General features: G+C 41.1%; 1 protein-coding gene across 1 annotated transcript; it reads right to left on the reverse strand.

Moving 5' to 3' along the window:
- Nucleotides 1–2,695: 2,695 nt before the first annotated feature.
- E2F7 (E2F transcription factor 7) lies at nt 2,696–17,644 on the reverse strand. Its single transcript, XM_008632827.2, has 11 exons — nt 17,349–17,644; nt 15,230–15,398; nt 12,527–12,808; nt 11,723–11,881; nt 10,531–10,668; nt 9,515–9,709; nt 8,782–8,866; nt 7,650–8,169; nt 6,531–6,807; nt 4,873–5,297; nt 2,696–3,593 (listed from the first exon to the last, which is right to left on the reverse strand). Exons 1-11 carry the CDS (start codon nt 17,598–17,600, stop codon nt 3,417–3,419), a joined length of 2,679 nt encoding a protein of 892 aa, XP_008631049.1. The 5' UTR covers nt 17,601–17,644; the 3' UTR covers nt 2,696–3,416.
- Nucleotides 17,645–20,014: the final 2,370 nt, after the last annotated feature.

Below are 20,014 nucleotides of genomic sequence, written 5' to 3' on the forward strand. Positions count from 1 at the left end.
GTGGTCAGGCAGGCATTGCTGCCACCCTGTGGAGAGTGGGACCGAGGGACAGCTGCAGGGACACGGGGGTCCAGGGAGTGTCTGGGCAGGCCCTGCAGCGGTGCTGGGATGGGCTCCCACAGTGGCCAGTTGGGGATCACCTCACATGGCTTTGGGCCAGGGCCACCCAGTCTTGCCCTGGCCTGCTCCAGGACTTTAAGAGCCAATTTACATTGCACTGGTCCTTGTGCCTGCAACAGCTTGGTGGGAATTGTGCCCATGCTGCATGAAACAGATGGATGCTGGAGCCACTGGGGTGAGCTGTTACCCTCTACTAGTCCTTCAGTGCTCACATCCAACAGGGACTTCTCACCTGGACACAGTGCAGGAATATTTCTTTTCAAGGGTGTCCTTGAAAGTCCTCCATACTGAAATCACAGCCTCAGTTTTAATTTCAATTTTTATTCTGTAAAAGTTTAATATTTTGCTAGAAGATAGTATAAAAAAATATTCAACCCAACAGTGTGATCAGAGTAAAGCTATATGCAGACAGGTAAACACAGAGAGCTAGAGAGCAGGAAAAGCAGGACACCTAATCACTGAAGAACAGTTATAAACAGCAATAAAATTTATATCTATATTAAACTAGCAGTGCAAAAAAACAAACTGGAAGCAGCTTTACATTAAAAATACAGCTTTTTAAATACAGAAATAGCACCAATTTACAGAAGACAATCAGAAATGTAAACGTGGCAGATAGATTCAAGTATAAATTATATGCTCAGCCTCCTCAACAACTGTCTTGGGACAGAAAGGTTTCACAGACCCTGCAGAACTTCCTGGGTATGCACTTTGCCTCAGTGCAAATACAAATTCTGCTTTTCCAAAGCTACTTTGCTGATGAGTTGTTCCTATTTTATTTAAATTCTTAGCTTTCAGTGAAGATAAAGATAGGAAAGACAAACCCATTTCCTCTTGACAACCAACTGCTCCCCCTCACTGGTCTAGTTCAGCAGTTCGGATACAGAAAGTAGCTGCCCAACTGCTTCAGTGGTCCCGCTCTATTTCAGTGAGAATTTTGCATTGACAAAAACAAGACAGCATATCAACATCCTTTTTCTCCCAGGCTCAAAATCTGCTTTCCCAACCATGACCCACTGGAAAGGGAGTCAATCGTCATTTCCAGACCTGCTGTATTTATAGAAACTCAAAACTAGAAGCAGAAATTGGAAACTGAAAATCCATTTTCACTCCCTGCATTTTCAAGTATAAAGTTAGTTATGGCACACAATAACATTACTGACAAAGAAAGGCAATTTTGGTGATGATGCTTCAACCGGAGCAAAGAGCCAATATTAGCTCTAATCCTCCTCCCTGCTCCCAGCTGCCATTTCACTAAAAGGCTGCACCATACTAGAGGGAGAGAGAAGGCTTGGAGAATCAGCACCCACTGTTTTCCCTGGAACCCTAGCAGTCTGTTCCTGCCCCAGCAGCAACGCATGCATGCCAGCAGAAGTGCAGGGGCAGCACTGTGCTAGTTACACACTGCTTTTCAAAGCAAAATTAAGCTAAGTGGGTGTATAAGAACAAATAACTCAGAAGAAAAAACTGTAAACTTTCATAACTGTAGTGTCATTAAAATATAAAAAAATTAGCAGTCTGAAGATGTCTCTTTACCACCCCTGAAATTTCCTATGATAATTCTGCTGTAGATTTTCTTTCAATGAGGGCTAACCAAGCCCTCTCAAAAAGCTGTTATTGATCTATTCTAAGAGAAGGCCACATTACTCAAACTCTCAGCTTCACTAAAATTCTTTCTTAAATTCCATTTTCATCATACATTTTGTTATAAAAATAAAACGCCCTCCTCAAATTCCCAACCCTTAAAGTCCTAACCTCCCTTGACCAACAAAATAGCACATCCAAGAGTGCATCTGCCCTTGGAAAATCAACACCAGTACCAGAGAGCTGATCATGATGGCCTTACATTTGCTAAAAGTCCAGGCTAATGTGATGTCAACAGCAAGACTGTCTTTTGAACAGGAGACTGCACAAATTTGATTGCAGTTTGCTACATGAGTGAAAACATACCCAAACATAAGAGCATTAACTCTTAAAATTATGTTCTATATTGCTAATAGCACCATCCATTATTTGAGGACTCTGAATGTTAAGATTTTTCTTCCTCATTATCTTCTCCTAGGGTATACTGATAATTTTTTACTTTTTTTTTTATATTACTTTAAAACTCAAGGCTCCTGCTCTTTTTTTAACTTCTTTTTCTGGTTTAGATAGATAAGATCTCCCTTGTCTTCCCAACATGCTCAAATGAACTATTAACTAGTCACAAAATTCCTGTGAAGAGTTAGCCACTTAAGTACATACCCCTTAAGTACACTTAAGTAAACAGCTAAGTAGGCACTTAGTAGACTCAGGTTAGACTGAATCTAATAATGAGTGAGGTTAATGACTTATCGGTATTCCTTGGTCATAAAGCCTAGACTGGATATTTAAACAGGAGATGAAATCTTAGCACAGTCCTCTCAGTGGCTTGCCACTCTCAAATCACTTTGTCAAACCTGTTTAAGGATTCAGGTTTTGTATTCTTTACATCTAACTTGCATATTTTGCTCAGAGTAAAAGTAAAAAAAACACCAACCAACCGAAGGACTAATATAATTAATTAACACAACTATAAAAATGTTAACATTCACAGTTATTTTGGTCTTAATATTTTTCACATGTATACATTCAATCATAATCATGTGTTATTATTAGGTTTTTCTAACCACAAGTGCTGGGCAAATTGTACAACAACCAACTGACATTCAAGTAATCCTACCCTGAGAAAATCTGTTAGTTTGAAACTGCAAAAATCCCTTTTTTCTCTAATCCCACTCCAACATACAAAATAAAAAGCAAAAGGCTGCACTGCAGAGGCAGGATTTGACAGATTGGAACCAAGAAAGCAGTTGCTCTCACAACTGCAGAAGTTTATCATTTTCACCACAGATTTACTCAGGCTAAGTAGAGTACATGCAAATAAAATGCTTACCCTGGATAAGTGCTAGACATCTCACTTAAAACCATGAATAAAGAACTCCTGGGGACTCCAAAAGAATCTGTTTGCATCTTCTCACAGAAATAAAGAGAGTTTTCCAAATTAAAATCACAATTACAATTTGATGCCCACAAGGCTGTGTGAAGCACAGAATCTGAATTCAAATCAGTACTGAAGGACAATTCAGTAAAAGGATTTCAGTACCAAGGGTGATTTTGAAGAAGATGGCTAACAGAACCAGTGGGTGAATAGATAGTAGGGAAACATGCCAAAAGGGGTGACATTTTAACTTGCTCCTCTTGCCAGGCAAGAGCTTCTTCTCTCATAATTGATCAGAGTCCAAGGACAATCTGCCCACCCCTTGCAAAGAGTGGAATTAGTCAGGGCTGGTACTAGAGATTTCCAGTCTCCTCTGCACAGAGCTGGCATTTCTGGTTTGGTTGCCTTCATTCTTCTTCCATGCCACAGGTTCTCCAAGACTTCCAGGAGTTTTGAAAAATGCTTCATGATGTGCAGGACGAATATTCTTGGGAGTGAGAGGTGCCGATGAAGGCTATTTGTGAAACAAAACCAAAGTGATTTGGCAGGGTTTTCTCAAAGCCTACACACAAACATGCAAACAGAAGACAGCTGGGAGCCATTAATCCCTGTGCCCTGCTACTCAAGGTCACACACCCTTTCAGAAGCTCCACGTGAAAAGCTATGGGCTTTGCCACTGCTCTTCACTCTGGAACTGGATGCTAGTACATCACTGCTGGAAGATGAACGCCTTTATCTCGCTTCCAACTTAAATTTTTTCATGATTAGTTCATACTCATTTGTTCTTATGCCAATCTTGTCCTTTAGCTTGAATGGCTCTTTCTCTTCCTTGAAGTTTTACTCACTTTTGTTATTTGTTACCATCAAGAGAAATCAAAAATTATTCTTCTAAACCCTGACCACTTGTCTTTTAAGTGCCACTCCACTGTAACCTCTGATGTTAGTATCTGTAATCAGATTGGCTGCCAACCAGTCTCTTATTGCAGCCTTTTTCTAAGCTCGAAGAAGATAAACATAAAATGTTTATAATGCTTCCAAATGTTTGATCTATTTTTCACTGAATTAGACAATAGGAAAACAAATCACCGATTTACAAATGTAAGTTGAATTAGTGCCAAAATTTCACTGCTAATAGTTGTAAACACCAAGCTAACAGTGTGACATGACTGTTCTGTGTCACTCGTATTTCAGATAAATGAGTCCTCCCTCACTTCTGAACTTCAGATTTTTTTTTACCCAAAAGTCTGGTTCTATGGTAGATTTTTAAAAATACCTTTATAAAAAAAGTTCAACAATCCCACAAGAATCATTGTTTTCTCCCAGCTCTGATGCTGCTATTACTTTTCCATTACATAGTGAAGAGAGATCAGAACAGGGCTGAGGGCATAACCCAGGACACTACTACCTGAAAAAGTGTTGCAGCCAGCTGACTCCCGATTTCTGACATACAATCTTCCTGTTCTCCTAATGTTTTTCTGTAGCCATTGCATAACACACATGACACTGTCAGATGGGGAAAAATCCCCTTAGATTGGTGGGGAATTTTAGAATTTCTGTAAGAGATATAAAACTAACCACTTCACTGTTCAGGGCTAGATGTGCTATGCTGGGCTATGACTTCAACACGCCCTGTGCCACTGCTAAGATGGACACACACAGCCTAAGGGGAAGACATCAGCTCTCAGCATGCCAACTCTGCACTGACACAGCAGCACCAGCTTGCTGCACACACCGCCATCAGGCACCTGGGACAGCTCTTTTCATCACCACTTCTGTTCACCTTTCCCCCTTACCTGCTGCAGCTTCAGAAGGGTCACTGGGTGTCCCATACACACGGGGGAGTCCAGTTTAACAGCACTGCAAGATCTTGTAAGCACAGGACTCAGGTGCAGAGCGGGGTGAGCTGGCTGCTGTGGATCCACCGAAGGGGCAGGTGAGACCTTGGGGGTGACAACAGCCGTGGTGCTTATGAAAACAGGGGTGGTGGATGCCAGGCTGGACATACTGAAATTTGTGGAGGCAGCAGCTGAGAAGGAGCCATCAGGAACTGGGGAAAGAGGACTGGTGAATGAGGGAGAACAGACGAGAGGGAAGGAAGCCAAGGCTGCTGATGGCACCATGACACAGGGTACACTTAGAGAAGGCAACTGATTCGCAGCCAGGCTGATGGCACCAGGGGCTTGGTTTGCAGAGAACAGGAAATTAAAACTGCTTAATCCTAAACCAAAGAGAGAAAAAACAAAGCATTAATAAACTTGAAAAAGGGAATTAAACTACTGTAACTTCATCTAGAATAGGAAAAAGGTATGACAATAAAGAAAAGTCTGCCTAGGAACTAAACTGTGACAAAAATAATAAAAAATAAGGAAGAAAACTGTCACAAACCCCAGACTCTTCTGTCCAGCTCCCTTCTTTACCTTCCTCCATTTTCCCCCCTACTTGTCTATTCACGGTACCTGCATCCATTTACTTTGGTCATATGAAGTACCAACCACGCCCCCTTGCTGTTTTCTGCATCTAACTTCAATTACAAGAAACATCCTGGCTAAACAAACTTTTTTTTCACTAACTGCAATCATCCTCTGCTATATGAAAATATTGCTTTTAATGAGGGGAAAAAAAAAACCCAGACAAATCAAACCCAACAAATGGGAGACACCCACAAAGATATATCACAGAGGCATTAATTTTGCTGAGAACAGCTAAACTACTGTATCGAAACAGAAGCTGCTCTGGCTCGAGTTTGTCTGACCTTCCAAAACACCAGGTTTAGCATTTTCAAACTGAGCATCTCCAACCTAAGTGAAATGCCATAGACCCCACTCCGTGTCACAAGTGAATCAAAGACCAAAGCAGTAGTCACAGAAATCTGCCACGCATGTCCTGTTCCCACAAAGCAGTCATCCACTGCACACAAACATGGGCACAAAACATGGTGGACACAAAATCCTACTGCAGTATTTTCAGCTGCTTCCTCTCTATCCTCACGGTGTCATACAAGCAGGACTGGCTACATTCCCAGTGCCTTGGGGGTTATCCTGATAATGCATGTTACAAGACAGTACAAAGTTTGAAGGTGATTAAATTCATACATTCAGGGGGATTCTGCTGTTCTATATTGGCCACCTTATTGCCAAATCTAGACTTCCAGCTCCTTTAGGTTTTGAATGCTGGATAAGTGTCTTTTTTTGCTGCACATAATTCAGGCATGCAAACCCTGCATTGTTCAATGCTATTAATGTTTGGGAACCTCAGAAAAATGCCTATCTTTTCAGAGGTGGAACAGTTCACATTGAGTCAAGAGATTTCAGAGTTATTAAACTACTACAGTGAACTGCTGTCAGGGTTTTTTGTGCCAAATATACTTATTCACCTATTTGTAGGACTCAGTATTTGCTCAGTGAACAGATACAGAGGTTTGGGTGCCTCTGAATCTCATGGCTGTCCTTACCAGCAGTAGGCTGAACATAAAGGTACTGTGGTTGGAAAGGCTGATTGGCATTTTCTTTAGAGATGTGCTCATTTCCTGGAGGATGTTCATCAGTGTCTTTGTTCTGAGATTGTTTTTCTTGCTCCTGCTCCTGCCAATCTAAAGGCTTAGTAGACTCCTTGTTTGCAGCCTCTGCAGCAGCAGGACTTGCGAGGTCAAGATGATTTGTTTCTAGACGTACAGCAGATGAACAGCCACTTCCTAGGGAAGGTTCTGCCTTGGGTGACTCAGAAGGCTTCTAAGCAAAAACAAAAGTGGAAATGAAGAGTCCAAACTAAAATAAAACCATGCAATACCTCTCAGGCATCTGTGCAAAGGAGCAACACAAACCTGATTAGCAAATCACCAAGTTAAAAATTTTGGTTGAGGGTCTGAAGAGCCATATGAGTGATGCCTAAACCCTGTGCCCTTTGCTGTTGGAGACACTACGTAAGAAATACCTGACCTCTGGGATTACTTTTCTATTGATAAGGAAAAGCACTTGTTTCAAATTGTTTATACTCAATATTCAAATGGCTTATATGATATGGCCTTGAGCCTGACCCCTACTGTCAGTATTTAAGAGAATTCTGAGATAGCTACACATCAACTTCATCATCTTTCTCTCACCAGCCTGCTGTGGGCAACACTGGGCTTCAGAGAGAGGGACTCAGGCTGGAGAGTAGGGGGAAAGAACAAATCACATCTGCTATAGCTCAGTGAAGTAAGCAATGCTGCTGCTGCCTGGGAAAGCCCAAGCTAACAGGGGAAGGTGAGGAGTAATAATTACATTGATTTCTTCCCCTCTGACCAATTGTTTTGCTGAAGACAATGATTACAACACTAACTCCAAAGAACAGCTGAGCATCACATCACTATGCAAAGCAATCCAAGTCCATTTTCCCCTGGTAGTGTGAAAACATCTCCCAGTTAATGCTATACTTACTGACACAGCCCACTTACAATTTTATTAACATGTGGGAGGCAGCATTTGTGTCTCTCAAAAGCAGTGTACTAAATTTTCCCTCCTGGAAACACTGTCTTAGGCAAAAGCCTTTCCTTACTATGAGAAAGCCTAAGTGATAATGCAACTCACTTTACCTTGGGTACTACAAGTGAGAGGGGGAGATCACTCTGCTCCAATGTCTGTTTTTTAGCAGCTGGCTCTTCATCATCTACAGGTGCAGAGGGTGATGAGCACTTGTGGGAGCTGCGTTTTTGGCAGCCAACAGGAGGTACGGCAGCCTGAGCTTCTGCACTCCTGTTTCCCACATCTCCTGAAGTGGGCAGGGTCTCGCTCAAATTATTTTCCTGAAGACCACCGCACAACATGAAAAGGGATGAAGATGGGAAGCACAGGAAGGGTTGGTTGGGGACCAAGGTAGGTTTTCCATTTTCTGTTTTGGAGGCTGCTGGCGTGGAAGGGTGTGAAGCCTGGCCGCTGATGCCAATTGGTAGTGAGAAGCTTGGCACATCTGCCTGAACCACAGGGAAAACTGCCTGAGGCAAAGGGTTAACACAAAAATCAGAGTCCCCAGGAACCGGAAGAAGGGAGAAAGCTAAGGTTGTGTTGGAGTTCTTTGATGAATTTAGTATCGTTTCAGTGTCACAAGCTTTATTCCTACAAAAAAAACCAACAAAAAAACTCAAACAGTAATGAAAAGAGGAAAAACATTTATTCCAAAATTAAACCCCTCTTTTATCCTTACCAGCAAAGAGATACATATTTGGACACAAATGCAGAAAAATTCCACCCCAAAACCACAGTTTTTACACAGTTTACAAGAAGGGTCACTTTTTTTCATTTCTAATTACACAGAAGCAGTCAGGTTTTTGGTGGAACAATAATGCTTTTGGCCGCACTTGACTAGTCAATCATTCACAAATGAATTCAAATTGGGATGGGTGTAGAGAAGACCGATGAGAGACAGAGACACCCTTCCATGGAATAATTTGCTCAGCTTACCCAGACAATAGGTCAAAGGATGCAGGAATGACCTATATAAACACATATGACAGAAAGAACTACTGAAGCAAAACACCAACACTGGTAACAAGCACAGGTGGGTGTAAAATGACCATAAAAAAAAAAAAAGCCATGCTGACATCTATCAGTATTAAAATTGTAATAATGAGACTTTATTGCAATTTTTTTATTATCAATGGAATCTATCCTTAAAATAAACATGACAAGCACAAAGCTGAAACTGGACAAGAGTTAAGACCAACCTACCCAGTATCTTCCTCTATCTTCTGCCTGCAGACAGCTGCTAGATTTATCATTTTGGAACAATTTTCATCTGAATTCACAGCGCAAACTGAAAGAACAAAGAGGCATTCAATTAATCACAGACAGGTTTACCAAGCATATTTTGATACCGGCCATATAAAATAATAGCTATAATTTTTCAGTCCTGACACATTTTTATAACATCCACTAATTGCCTAGAGCCAGAACCTGCAAGACACTCAGAAGTCTCAGTCCCACTGGAGAGGGGTTCAACATCATCATTTCCTATAAGAGGGAACTGTGAAAAGCCCTGTAATTACTTTGTCTTTTTTAACAACTGTCCATTAGATTGTTACAGTAAATTTCACTATATTAGGAACCATAAAATAAAGCAAGCATTATGTGGCTAAATAATCTTTCTCTATCAAGTTTTCACAGATAAAACTGTAGTATAGTTGCAGTTAGTACAGAACAGAAACATTTAACTGCAGAAAACAAACTGCAGATTCAATTGCAGTATGGCCCAGATTCACCTCATGTAACTTTAGGGATTTGACTGGAGATTTTAAACCAGAAATTTCATTATCACATGGACAGTAGAAATATAGGCACCTCCCAAGAGTAATTCACATACTTAACTATGCTGATTCACCCAATCAAGTGCCTTAAATTGGTGCATGCCCTCATTTGGGCAGGTCCAGTGGGATAGAAAAGAACATGCTTCATTAGTAGTTACCTTGCCTCTCTTGACGTGGGCTGTTAGGCTCAGAACTGACCTTCCTTCTGGCTGCTTCACAAGGCTGTGCACTGTTAAATGAAGCATGACGTGTAAACCTTTGCTTTCCAGCAGCACTGGTCTGGTACCGGGCACAGGCTTCTCTCTGTGTCCCTGGCAGAGGATCTGATGTTGGGCTGTGCCCTCTCAGCTCATCTGTAGGGACACAATTTTGTACAGCAGTCCTTCAGTCAACACAGCTCATCATTTAGGCTTCTGCCATATTACCAAACTTGGCATTAAGGGAAGAGGCAACCTCTGTATTATCTCAACCCCCACAAGACTGAAACAAGCCTAGAACTCAGTAAGCACCAGCAGACAAGGCAAGGGCTTCCCTCCTATCCATTCCATAGCAGCTGCAGAAGGGACTACATTCTAGTGTGCTAGTCAGGAGGAGAAAGGGCACTAAGATCGTGTTTACATTATCCTTCACTTTCACTTGTTCCTGGCACTGTCCTGACACAAATATCCAAGCCAAAGGGAGCCTATCTGGCCAAGAAGCATGAACTTACAAGATCCTCTGTCCCACCACCTCATTCTTTGCAGACAAAGTTTTTGTAAAAGGAGCCATGTGCAAGAAACAGCCCTGATCAACTTGGTACGCCCCCTTACAAAGAAAATAATTCACTGTATAATTATTACTGAATTACTTGAGATTTTGCAACCCAGAACAGCTGTGGACCCAGATTTAAAGATATCAGTGCTATCTGCCATTGCTCTACAATTGATACAGTTATGCATACAGTTATCTAAGTCAGTGCAAAAATACCTATAAGACACAGCATCCCTCAACATCCTTCCACAGATCCAGACCTTGGGCGCAAAGTCTAGCAAGGGCAAATGTTGAGCTGGCAGCAGTTAATAATCACAGGGTACATGTTGAATGCTGAGCCATTCTTTACACACAGAAAGCAACATTTTACCACTTGGGAAGGGACTATCAAAGCAAAAAGAAAAATACAAACTACACAAGTTACCAGTCTTTCCAGGGAATTCCACAGGCCCAATCCACTTGAAAGCTGGTTTGCGTCCTCGTTCCTCTGTGACATGAACTTTCTTGATCAAGCCTAGGCTGGTGAGAACATTGGCAATATCATACAGCCTTCGTACCTTTGCTAACAAGAAAAGGCAGGAGTAGATAAAAGAGTCAGCTTTACAACGCATACAAGACACATTTATGTGCTTATTTCATTTCAGACTATCACCACATCTTTCATAGATGAGGTGAGCAAAATCAAATCAAGCTGGACTTAGGCTACCTCCTATGAAGCCTGCCAGGCCAGCTCCCACCTGACTGTCACAGGTGCTTCATATCTTAGCTGCTCAGGTTTAAACTCATCGCCCTCATTTTGATGAGATAGCTTAGGGAGTGATTACATCATCAACTTGACCAGAAAAGGCAACTACCTCCACATGGGTAAAGAGAAGTTGGGGGCAAGAGGCACAGGAGTGCACAGCTGATCACAAGAGGACACATATCCATAATTTTTAAAAATGTAACACACTCAGAAAAATCTCTGTGGCTCTAGCAAATAACATCTTTGAGCTCACTATGATACCCACATATTGTCCAGCTAAACTCCTCATGTTTCTTCTTATATTTGGGGTAGAATTTTAAGATTGAAGTGCAAGTACTTTATTTTAAAAGCACTTTAAAGGCTTAAAAGTCTTTATCTTAGAAGACTTATTTACTAATGCTGAGTTTTCCCATGTTCTCCAAGGGATTGAAGTTCTAATCCTCACTAACTGAAAGCAAACTCTGCCATCCAGCTGTAAAAGATTTCTGGGGTAAAAAGGAGAAGGAACATATTTCTGCAAAGAGAGAATTAATTCAATTAAAATAAACAATATGTTTCATTTCTGAAACACCATTCAGAGCAGTACAGGAAACAGGGTTTAAACAAAATTCAACAACAACAACAAAAAAATGTGCTTCTTTATTCTGAAGCTAAACTTGGGAGATAACTGTCAAAGTGTCTCTTCCCCACACCAAGCTCTGTTTCCACAAATAGGCATTCGCAATGAAAAAAAACCCCAGACCATATTCCAGGAAAAGATTCATGAATTGCAGTTGCTGTTACCTACTGGTGTCTGTTTGGTGTCAGACCAAACATGCCCTGTTTTCTGTACTCACTGACTGCTTGACTTGCCTCTCATTAGCCATCTTACTTTTAAATTTGCTGTGGTCCACTGTATCCTGGGTTTCTTCTATCAGTATCTTTGCTGCGATGTCCAGAGTGACTATCTTGGTCTTGGAGACAAGGAACAGCATGACAAACTTTTGGCTCATAATCCGCAATGACTTGTCCTTTCTGCTGTTTGCAGATGCTGTGTTACAAATAATACCCAAGCCTCTTAGCATATGTCATCCATCACAGCCAGAAAACTAATAAGTAGGTTTCTCACACACAAAAGGAGTAAATATTTCCTTGTCAGAAAGCAGAAATTTATTGAAAGGCAGCAAATAACTGAGTAATGCAGACAGGAGTCTCTCTTCAAAGGGCAATAAAAATTCAAACTTGCAGAAATAGCTTTTAGAAAGTGAAATTCCAGAGCTGATTCTATGTTAGGTTACACTGTTTTGTGCCACTATAATTTTGTGACTCTAATGGACTTTGTAACTTAAAAACATTATGTGTTACATGGGCAGCATGCAAACAGTGGACAAATGAAGATGGTGCTTTCTGTCAGGATAAAGCATTTACTGTCAGATACAGGTGGGGAAAGAACTGGATTGTCCAGCACAACTTCCTGCCTGTCTGTAGGACAGAAGGAAAAATCTGTCTTGAGACCTACGTTAGGAACAGAATAGAAGGAAGAATTCTGTACCCTCCATGGTGAATTCAGCACCTTTTTGGAAAGGATAACTTTCTATTATTTAATTTAAAAGCAAAGCAAGAGGAAAAGTGACATAGTAAACTGGAGGAAGAGACTTGTGTCTGTGTATCATCATACATCTAGTAATTATCTTACCAGAGATGCAATCTGGTTCTGAAAACTCCAGTAATGATCTGTCTTGAGAATCTGGAATTGTTTCCTTTTTCTGTTCTCCAAATTTGTACTCTAACTCCTGCTCCTTGTGCTGGGAGGTCAACAGCTCTCCATACTGCAGCTCTCCTGCTTCCTGAAGCATTTTCAGAGTTTGGCTGAGGTTATGCCGGCCATGCCAGCAGTACTGGTTCTTGGCCACACGGCTGACCAAGTGCAATGACTCCAGGACGTTCACGATATCGTAAATTCTTCTCCGTTCAACTCCTGTTTGGGAAGTGGGGGGGAACAGATAAAAAAGACATAGATGCTCATCTTAGTTCAACAGAAGCAGAGAATGGGTTGTTCTCTAACAGACATTGTCATTGTTCACATGGGCACATTCCATTAGATACATCTGTATTTGCACACTGAAAATCTGACTTATGTGCGGCCAGCTTCATGGTACGCTGCTCTTTGTCCATTTTCTTAACATCTAGACCAGCCATGGCTTCAGCCTAAGGAAGAACCCACACTGTGTTTAGGGTTTGCAGACTGCAGTCTGCCAGCCCCATTCACTCAGACCTACCCAGAGTGCCCCAGGGTTTTCAGAGCACTTCGGCCCTTCCTGACAGAGAGCTTCAAAATTCACACATGTACCTGTATACAAGCCTGCGTGTAACAGAGGGCAGGAAAGGGTCTGCCACAGTGTAGAGATGAAAGCCCCTCATACAGGAACCAGTGGGAGCACAGTTGTCCACTTGCATTTACAGTGGCACAATTACCTTTACTTGCTAAACAAGTACCCAGTAAAGGGGCATCAAAAGCTTCTCAAGGTGCAAAGCAGTGTAGAATGAGACCTGCTGTTCCCAAATGAAACAGAAACAAACCATCAGTGCTGGCTGGGTCAAGACCTATGGGAAATTTATTAAATATGTCCAGCTGGAGTTCAGCCTGCTGATGTGAGCAAGGTTGGGGACCGAATATGAACAGGTGGGTGGCTATGCTCGCTGTCCTGAGTACTTGTGTCCAGTGCTGTTTGAAGCATGGCTGTTATATATAACACAGTGTACTATATGCTGGTGGCAGCATCTGCACGAAAAAAGCCTCTAACCATTAACATCAGCTGAGCAGAGCAAGTGCCAGTTAAGGGGAACGGTTTTGAAACTTCACTGTGGGATGGCTGTTTACCCATCTGAAGAATAGGGATAATACTTACCAGCCTCAAACACATATTAGGTGAAACAATTCATGAGCATTTCCAAGTGTGTGAAGAACTTGGAGTGAAACACAATCCAGAAAAACAAGAGTGTTACACGTATCCTGGTGTCTGTCAGACACCAGCAGTACAGACCCCTTTGTGGCCTTCCACAGGTCTTCCGTGAACAAAGCAATATACATTTGTAGCAAAACCTGTATCACAGACACCATTTGTTACATTAAGAGCAGCAACATCAGCGCTGGGTAATTTTGTGGTCACAAGCCAAGGGGATACAAGCAAGGAAGGGAAAACAAACGGAGAAGGACAACCACAATCTTCCTCCTTCCTGGAGGTAAAATTTCCAACAGTAAATTTTAGAAGAAAGTTTATATTATTTAGGAAAGCAAGGTAATGCCACTCCCAATACAGAATGAAGCACTATTCATGTTCAGCTGTACAAGGTTGGAGCATGGGCATCTCATGCAAACACATAAAGGAGTAACTGCAAAATCTAAAAGAACAATTAATTTTAAAAGTAATTTATCTAACTATTTACCTAATCTGTATTCTATCCTATTTCCAATTCACAGTACCAAGGCAGATAAATAGGTATTTTAAGGCCTTTCTTAACAGAGTCTCAGAAGACATCATTCTTCTGTTTCTTTTCTTCCCAAAAGAGACAAATTTCATTTTTGCTACATCTTTTCTGTTAATACCTAAGTTTTAAATGTATACAAGATTTATTTAATTTAAGTCCAATTCTGTAAAGCCCTTCCTAGCAAAGAAACAACCTCTCCAAGGACTTCAATATTTTTGTTATTAATGTGGCCTGGCTGAGTCCTCTCTCCCAAGTTTTATTACTTCTTGCAGATATTCCATTAATCTTTTAACTAAAACCAAACTTAACAGCAGAACCAGTAAATGGGCTACTCAATCCCTTCTCACCACCTCAATATAAGACAATTTCTCATGGTACTCTTGCAGTTCTCCCAGTACCTCCCCATCACAAGGCAGTATTTAAAGCTAAGGTAGCCTTGATGAACCATGAGACCTTGGAAGATAAGATGCCAAACATGTTCAGAAGTCAGGCAGTAAACAGAATTTACCTCCTACACATGTTAGTTTGCAATTGTTTCCCCAAACGTTTCATTTTGACAAAATTTGTTGTCTGTAAGTCCTCCTTCAGAGGGTTTGTAAATCCTGACTCCTTGTGTCCAACAAATTGAATATTTAAGAAAGCAACAGTTGGTAAACAGCTGGAAGCAAGATCTGTCTAGTAAAAAGTACAGAAAGTCAGAAAGCAGATTTCAAAATGGTAGTGTTACCAAACAACAAAGACACTGAGGAATATAAGGCATTTCCAACTCTTGTTTAGTATGATTAGAAGAGCATCCAGATCCTGGGAAAGGCAGATCTTGAATGTAGTCAGTTAGAATATGATGTTTGGAAGGCCCACCTGTCAGGTTACCCCAGGTGATCAGTTACCCCAGTTTTGTAGGTATACATACCAAGAATTGAAGCCACTTCATCCAAAGAAATGGTAGTTTTCTCTGTTGACAATGGATAATTTGGATAGCGAGCTAGAAACTTTTGGCACAAGAGTCCTAAGCTTTTCTGTTTTCTGCTGGGTCTCTGCTTTTCAAATTCATCAACCGTGCTGTCATCTACTATATCATACTGTTAAAAAATAAATGTTAACCCTTTAGTGCAGAGCTTGTAAAAGCAAGACATAGTCAAGTGAAGCATATTTCAGATGTTACCAATATTTAAGACCAGATTTTCTAATTAAAAAAACCCCATGGACTCCTTGAAAGCACAGGACACTTGGATAACACAATTGCAAGCTCTTCTTATTTCATTACATAAGATACCTACAGAAAAACTCTTATCCGTGCAATCACGAAATAGTGATCATGCACAAGGAAAAAAGCCAGTAAAGACCAAACACCCAAGACTAGCAGATGATAAGATTATACTTGGAAAGAGTATTTCTTTTGGAAAGAAGGAAGAATATGCTCTCAAACACTTCTGGATCTAATAAACCAGGAGATGCAGAAACCATCAGAAAGTTCCTGCAATACCTCTTCCAAAAGATTTTGCTGACCTTTACAGTGACTCTATCACAAGGGGTGGGGGCACTTTGCTCAGAGACTATAAAAGGTGCTACTCAGTCTTTGAACCTTAAACTTAGTCAAGATGTTAGCTTAAGTAATTCTGTAGGATAGCCTGAATGTGGTCTTCCTATCCCTGTAGTGGGAAAAAAATAGAAACCAGCAAAACTGTGATGGCAAGAATGTACGAAGAGGTATGTTTATTTATCACAAACTGAGAATGATGGAGGATTTTTTTTGCACTGGTAGCTCTAAGGTTTTCTTCTGTGTTAGAAAAATAAGTCTTGCCCTCTGGCAAAGAAAAGCTGCAGGTGGTGGTAGCTGTTGAAACCCGTGTTTCCTTGCTTATGGGATCTTAAACTGTCCTTTGCTAGTTGCAACCAAGTAACCTTGTGGCAGGCTGGTGCCCTGATAGAATTCTTTGAGTTTTATACGGTATGGAAATAGCACTATCCTTACTCTAAAACTTCTACTTCTTTTGTAAGTTACCTTTTTAAGTGGAGAAAATTATTAAATGAAAGTTTTATTAACTAGAAAATATTTGAATTCTTTATAGTAGCCACCCCAAAAATGCAGTGTGATCTTAACAGGCTTGGAGCGGTAATGAACTAACCTTTAACATCAACTATTTTTTATGTACTGGACACTATGTCAGGAATGATCTTTAGAGAACTGTTTGCTGTGTTATGACTATGAAAACTGCAGACTTTTCTACACTACTGTTGCTACTGTACTTGCTGTAAAAACTGCACTTCCAGAGTGATCTGCACCTATGAAATGATGCTTCTCAGTAGAAGCACCCGGAACTATTTTCCTGTTGCTGAAATCACTGGGGAAGGATATCCTACAAGAAATAACCCAGGAGAGGAAAAGTAGTGGTTGGAACAACAACAACAAAAAATCATGAAGGAAGAAAAGCATAATGATGCTTACTACAATTTGAAGTCATTCTCTCCAGGGACACTTTCTAAAGTGAGGACAGAGATCAACCCCTGCATTGCCTGGGTCTTGTGAAGTAGAAGTCTTAATTCCTGACCTTGCTTTCTGACCACTAGTTTGGGAGTGGAAAGTGGAAAAAAAGGGTTTCAGATGACCACTTTGCAGGACTGCTGCAGATGAGGTAAAAGATTTAGAAAGCATGTTCTTTCATTGTCAAATTTATTTTTGAAAAGGATGCTTGTTTAAAACATGTCTGGCAATTTTCTTTCTAATGTGGTTCAGAAGTACTTCAGCTGGGGAAAATCAAACATTTAAGCTCTACTTCCTTCACTGTCCTTTTAAGTAATATTCAGACTCTTGAGGGGATCTCAGGTCAGTTACTACTAAGACAGTTATTTTTAGTCTTTTGAAGTCCTACTGCTCAGCCAGTGCCGTGTAGGTAACTGTCCTTGGGAATGTCTTACAATTCTGCAGCTTTCCATCCAGAGGAAAGCACCAGATGGAAGAAAACTGAGGAGCAACTTTAGGAAGGTCTAAGTCCTAATGGAACATGAGATAACCGTGTTCTGAGTCTCACCTGTAATGAATCAGGTGTGTCACTCTGCTCACTGTTTTCTATGGGTCTGAAGAGCTCTTTCTTCTTCTCCCTGTCCCTCATGTCAGGACTAGCAGCACTAACAAGCATCTTCAGGTTTGCAGTAGGAGTCCAGGGATCAGGCTGAGGTCTGTCAATGATCTTAACAGGTGTAATTGGATTTCTTTCCGGTGTGCAGCCTTTCTGCTTCGATAAATCAATTGGTTCATTCTTAATGGGAGTCTTTGGGGCCATCCTGGATCGATCAAATATGTTTTCCTATTAAAAACAAAGTTTTTAGAGGAAAAAACCATTCCATCAATCAATTTCATGATTCTTATGAAGGTAATTTTACTGACTTGTGCCTTGGCACTCATAGTTATATTTAGCACAGTTCTTCTGCCTTTCTTGGGAGTGTTAAAATATTCTACATGCTTCTGTACTGGAGGAAGTGTATTGGAGATACTGCCTTGAAATGTAGAACTTGAGGTCAACCAGTCCAACTTGTGGCCTATTAGGCTTTTAAACCCTGACTAAACCATCAGGGTACAAGAAAGCATTGCCCACAAACATAAATCACCAAATTGCAGGGAAACTGAAATCATGCATTGGTCACATTACACTTAGCAAGAAAGCACAGTTCTGTTTGAAAGGTCCCAGGTTAAAAGCCGTGCTGGGGATGCAGCTCTAACTCACAAAATGTTAAACTAAAGGGGATGTGACCTCATGTGCAAGCAAGGCAAGGTTTGCATCTGCACTGCCTGCTGCTCAAAGCAATCAAGAAAATCTCCATAACTGTTCCTTGACTACAACTAAGAGCTGCTAGAAGGAAAAAGTCTAATTCATCAGCTGATTTTTATCATTTTCTGACTGAAGCTCAACTCCTTCCAGTCCCTAGCTGCTATCAAACTTTTTTCATATTTCATCTTTGGATCCCTTTCTCTTACTGCAAGAATTATCACTACAGATGAACTCACCTCAAGGGACTGACTGAAGGAAGCATTATTGGTATCCTTGATATAATGTATTTTATTTTGTGCTGTAAGAAATCCAATTCAGAAACTGAATAAAAGCCGGAAACTTTCTTAAGTTTTGCCTTTTACTTGGAGTAATTTAACTATTCTGTAGTTGAAACAGATATTTAAATAGGTGATTCCAGAGGTCATCCTAACAGGCACAATCTAGCTAGAAAGCAGAAAAAAGTTCTAGTAACAACTGAAACCGGCTTTTACTAGGAGCAGTTTTGTAGCATTCAGACTGGAAACAAATTCGGCACATCAAAAGCATTGTGCTCTGAGCAGTGATAAAGAACACTGCTCCATACATTCACCTATAAATTTCCCAAAAGTATGTAATAAACACATCTCTTTTTTTACAACTAACAGTCAGCCAATTGTAACTTACTACACTGTGACAAATAGGGGTCAGTTTAGAGGCCATGGTACTTCTTGGAATAGATATTTATATAGTGTTGGCACTCAGTATTTTCTTGCAATTTCATGTTACAACCTTAAGTAATGGAGAAAGTCTATCTTCCTATGAAGTTCCTGTTCATTATGGTTGGTGATAATGGAACTGAAGTGAGGGCAACTGAAGCAACCTGCTGTTTCAGTACTTCAAATCTTCATGTTTGTGCAAATACCACCATGAAGAAAGCAGTGGCTCTACATGAAAAGCACATGACTCTGCCCTTTCAGATCTTTTTCTCCTACTATCCGATCTTTATTTTCTACTACCATAACTACCTGCTAAGGTAAAAAACACTTTTACCCTCTCTCCCCCTTTTTTTTGTTTTTTCAGTAGCTGCAACATTCTGTGAAGTCCTACCTGTAGTGCACAAAATCACAAGGGCAGTTGGTATGAGATAGAGGATACAAGAGAGCAGCTTGATGAACTTAGTTTGTAAGCAGGAATTGAAACAAATCTCTGAGATAATAGGAATGGTATCTGACAAGAAAAATGTGAATTTTGGAGGACTCAGATTGAGCATGCACAGCAGGTCGTGAATTGCATCTAGTTCAGGAGATGTTACTGAGCAAGGTTATGGCTAAGGCTACATATGTCATCTCCTGGCTGGTGAGGCAGTAGGGAAACAATGAGCTTGTTTCTTGCTGAGTGGCCGTACTTAGCCTCTTGGCTGGAGAACACCACTTTATGAATACAGACCGAAGGCAAGCATAGTGGACATGTCCATCAGCGTGCTCAAACTGCTGCTAAATAACAAGACTATACTATTCCTGTGCCAAGTTAGGCCGGTGGTTCTTACCTTTAGAACTGTGAGTCTCTACAAGAGCCCTCTCCACCTTACCACATGGTAGCCATTGCAATACTTAAGATCACTGAGTGAGTTTTACTCAGGTGAAAGCTAAAATGTGGTTCCCTGTGTGCAGTACCAGAGTGCAATCACTTCACTTACTGACAAGGGTGGCATGACTCAGGCGTCTTACACTAGATTATATCTTTATCTTAGGGGTAGCGCTGGACATCCCAGTGCTCCAAGTGTTCACAGGTAAGATGCTGCGGTACAGACCAACAGGGGAGAGCAGGTCCGATGGGCAGCACCTCAAAAGCTGCCCACGGGTGCCACAGAAGCACAATCCAGAGCCCGACCCCCTCCAAAGCCCCCCGAGTGGCGGCCCTGCTGTCGCGGGGCTGGGGCTCCACGGCGC

Source organism: Corvus brachyrhynchos, unplaced genomic scaffold, assembly GCF_000691975.1.
Source record: "Corvus brachyrhynchos isolate BGI_N302 unplaced genomic scaffold, ASM69197v1 scaffold32, whole genome shotgun sequence".
Lineage (NCBI taxonomy): Eukaryota > Metazoa > Chordata > Aves > Passeriformes > Corvidae > Corvus > Corvus brachyrhynchos.

Bases quoted from the DNA above. Each gene is read 5' to 3' on its own strand.
- E2F7 (XM_008632827.2), bottom strand. From the start codon at position 17,600: ATGGCCCCAAAGACTCCCATTAAGAATGAACCAATTGATTTATCGAAG. The intron at 12,809-15,229 runs GTATGTATACCT...CTTCCCAAACAG, and splicing joins TGAAGTGGCTTCAATTCTTG to GAGTTGAACGGAGAAGAATT. The intron at 10,669-11,722 runs GTAAGATGGCTA...TTTTCTTGTTAG, and splicing joins GGACCACAGCAAATTTAAAA to CAAAGGTACGAAGGCTGTAT.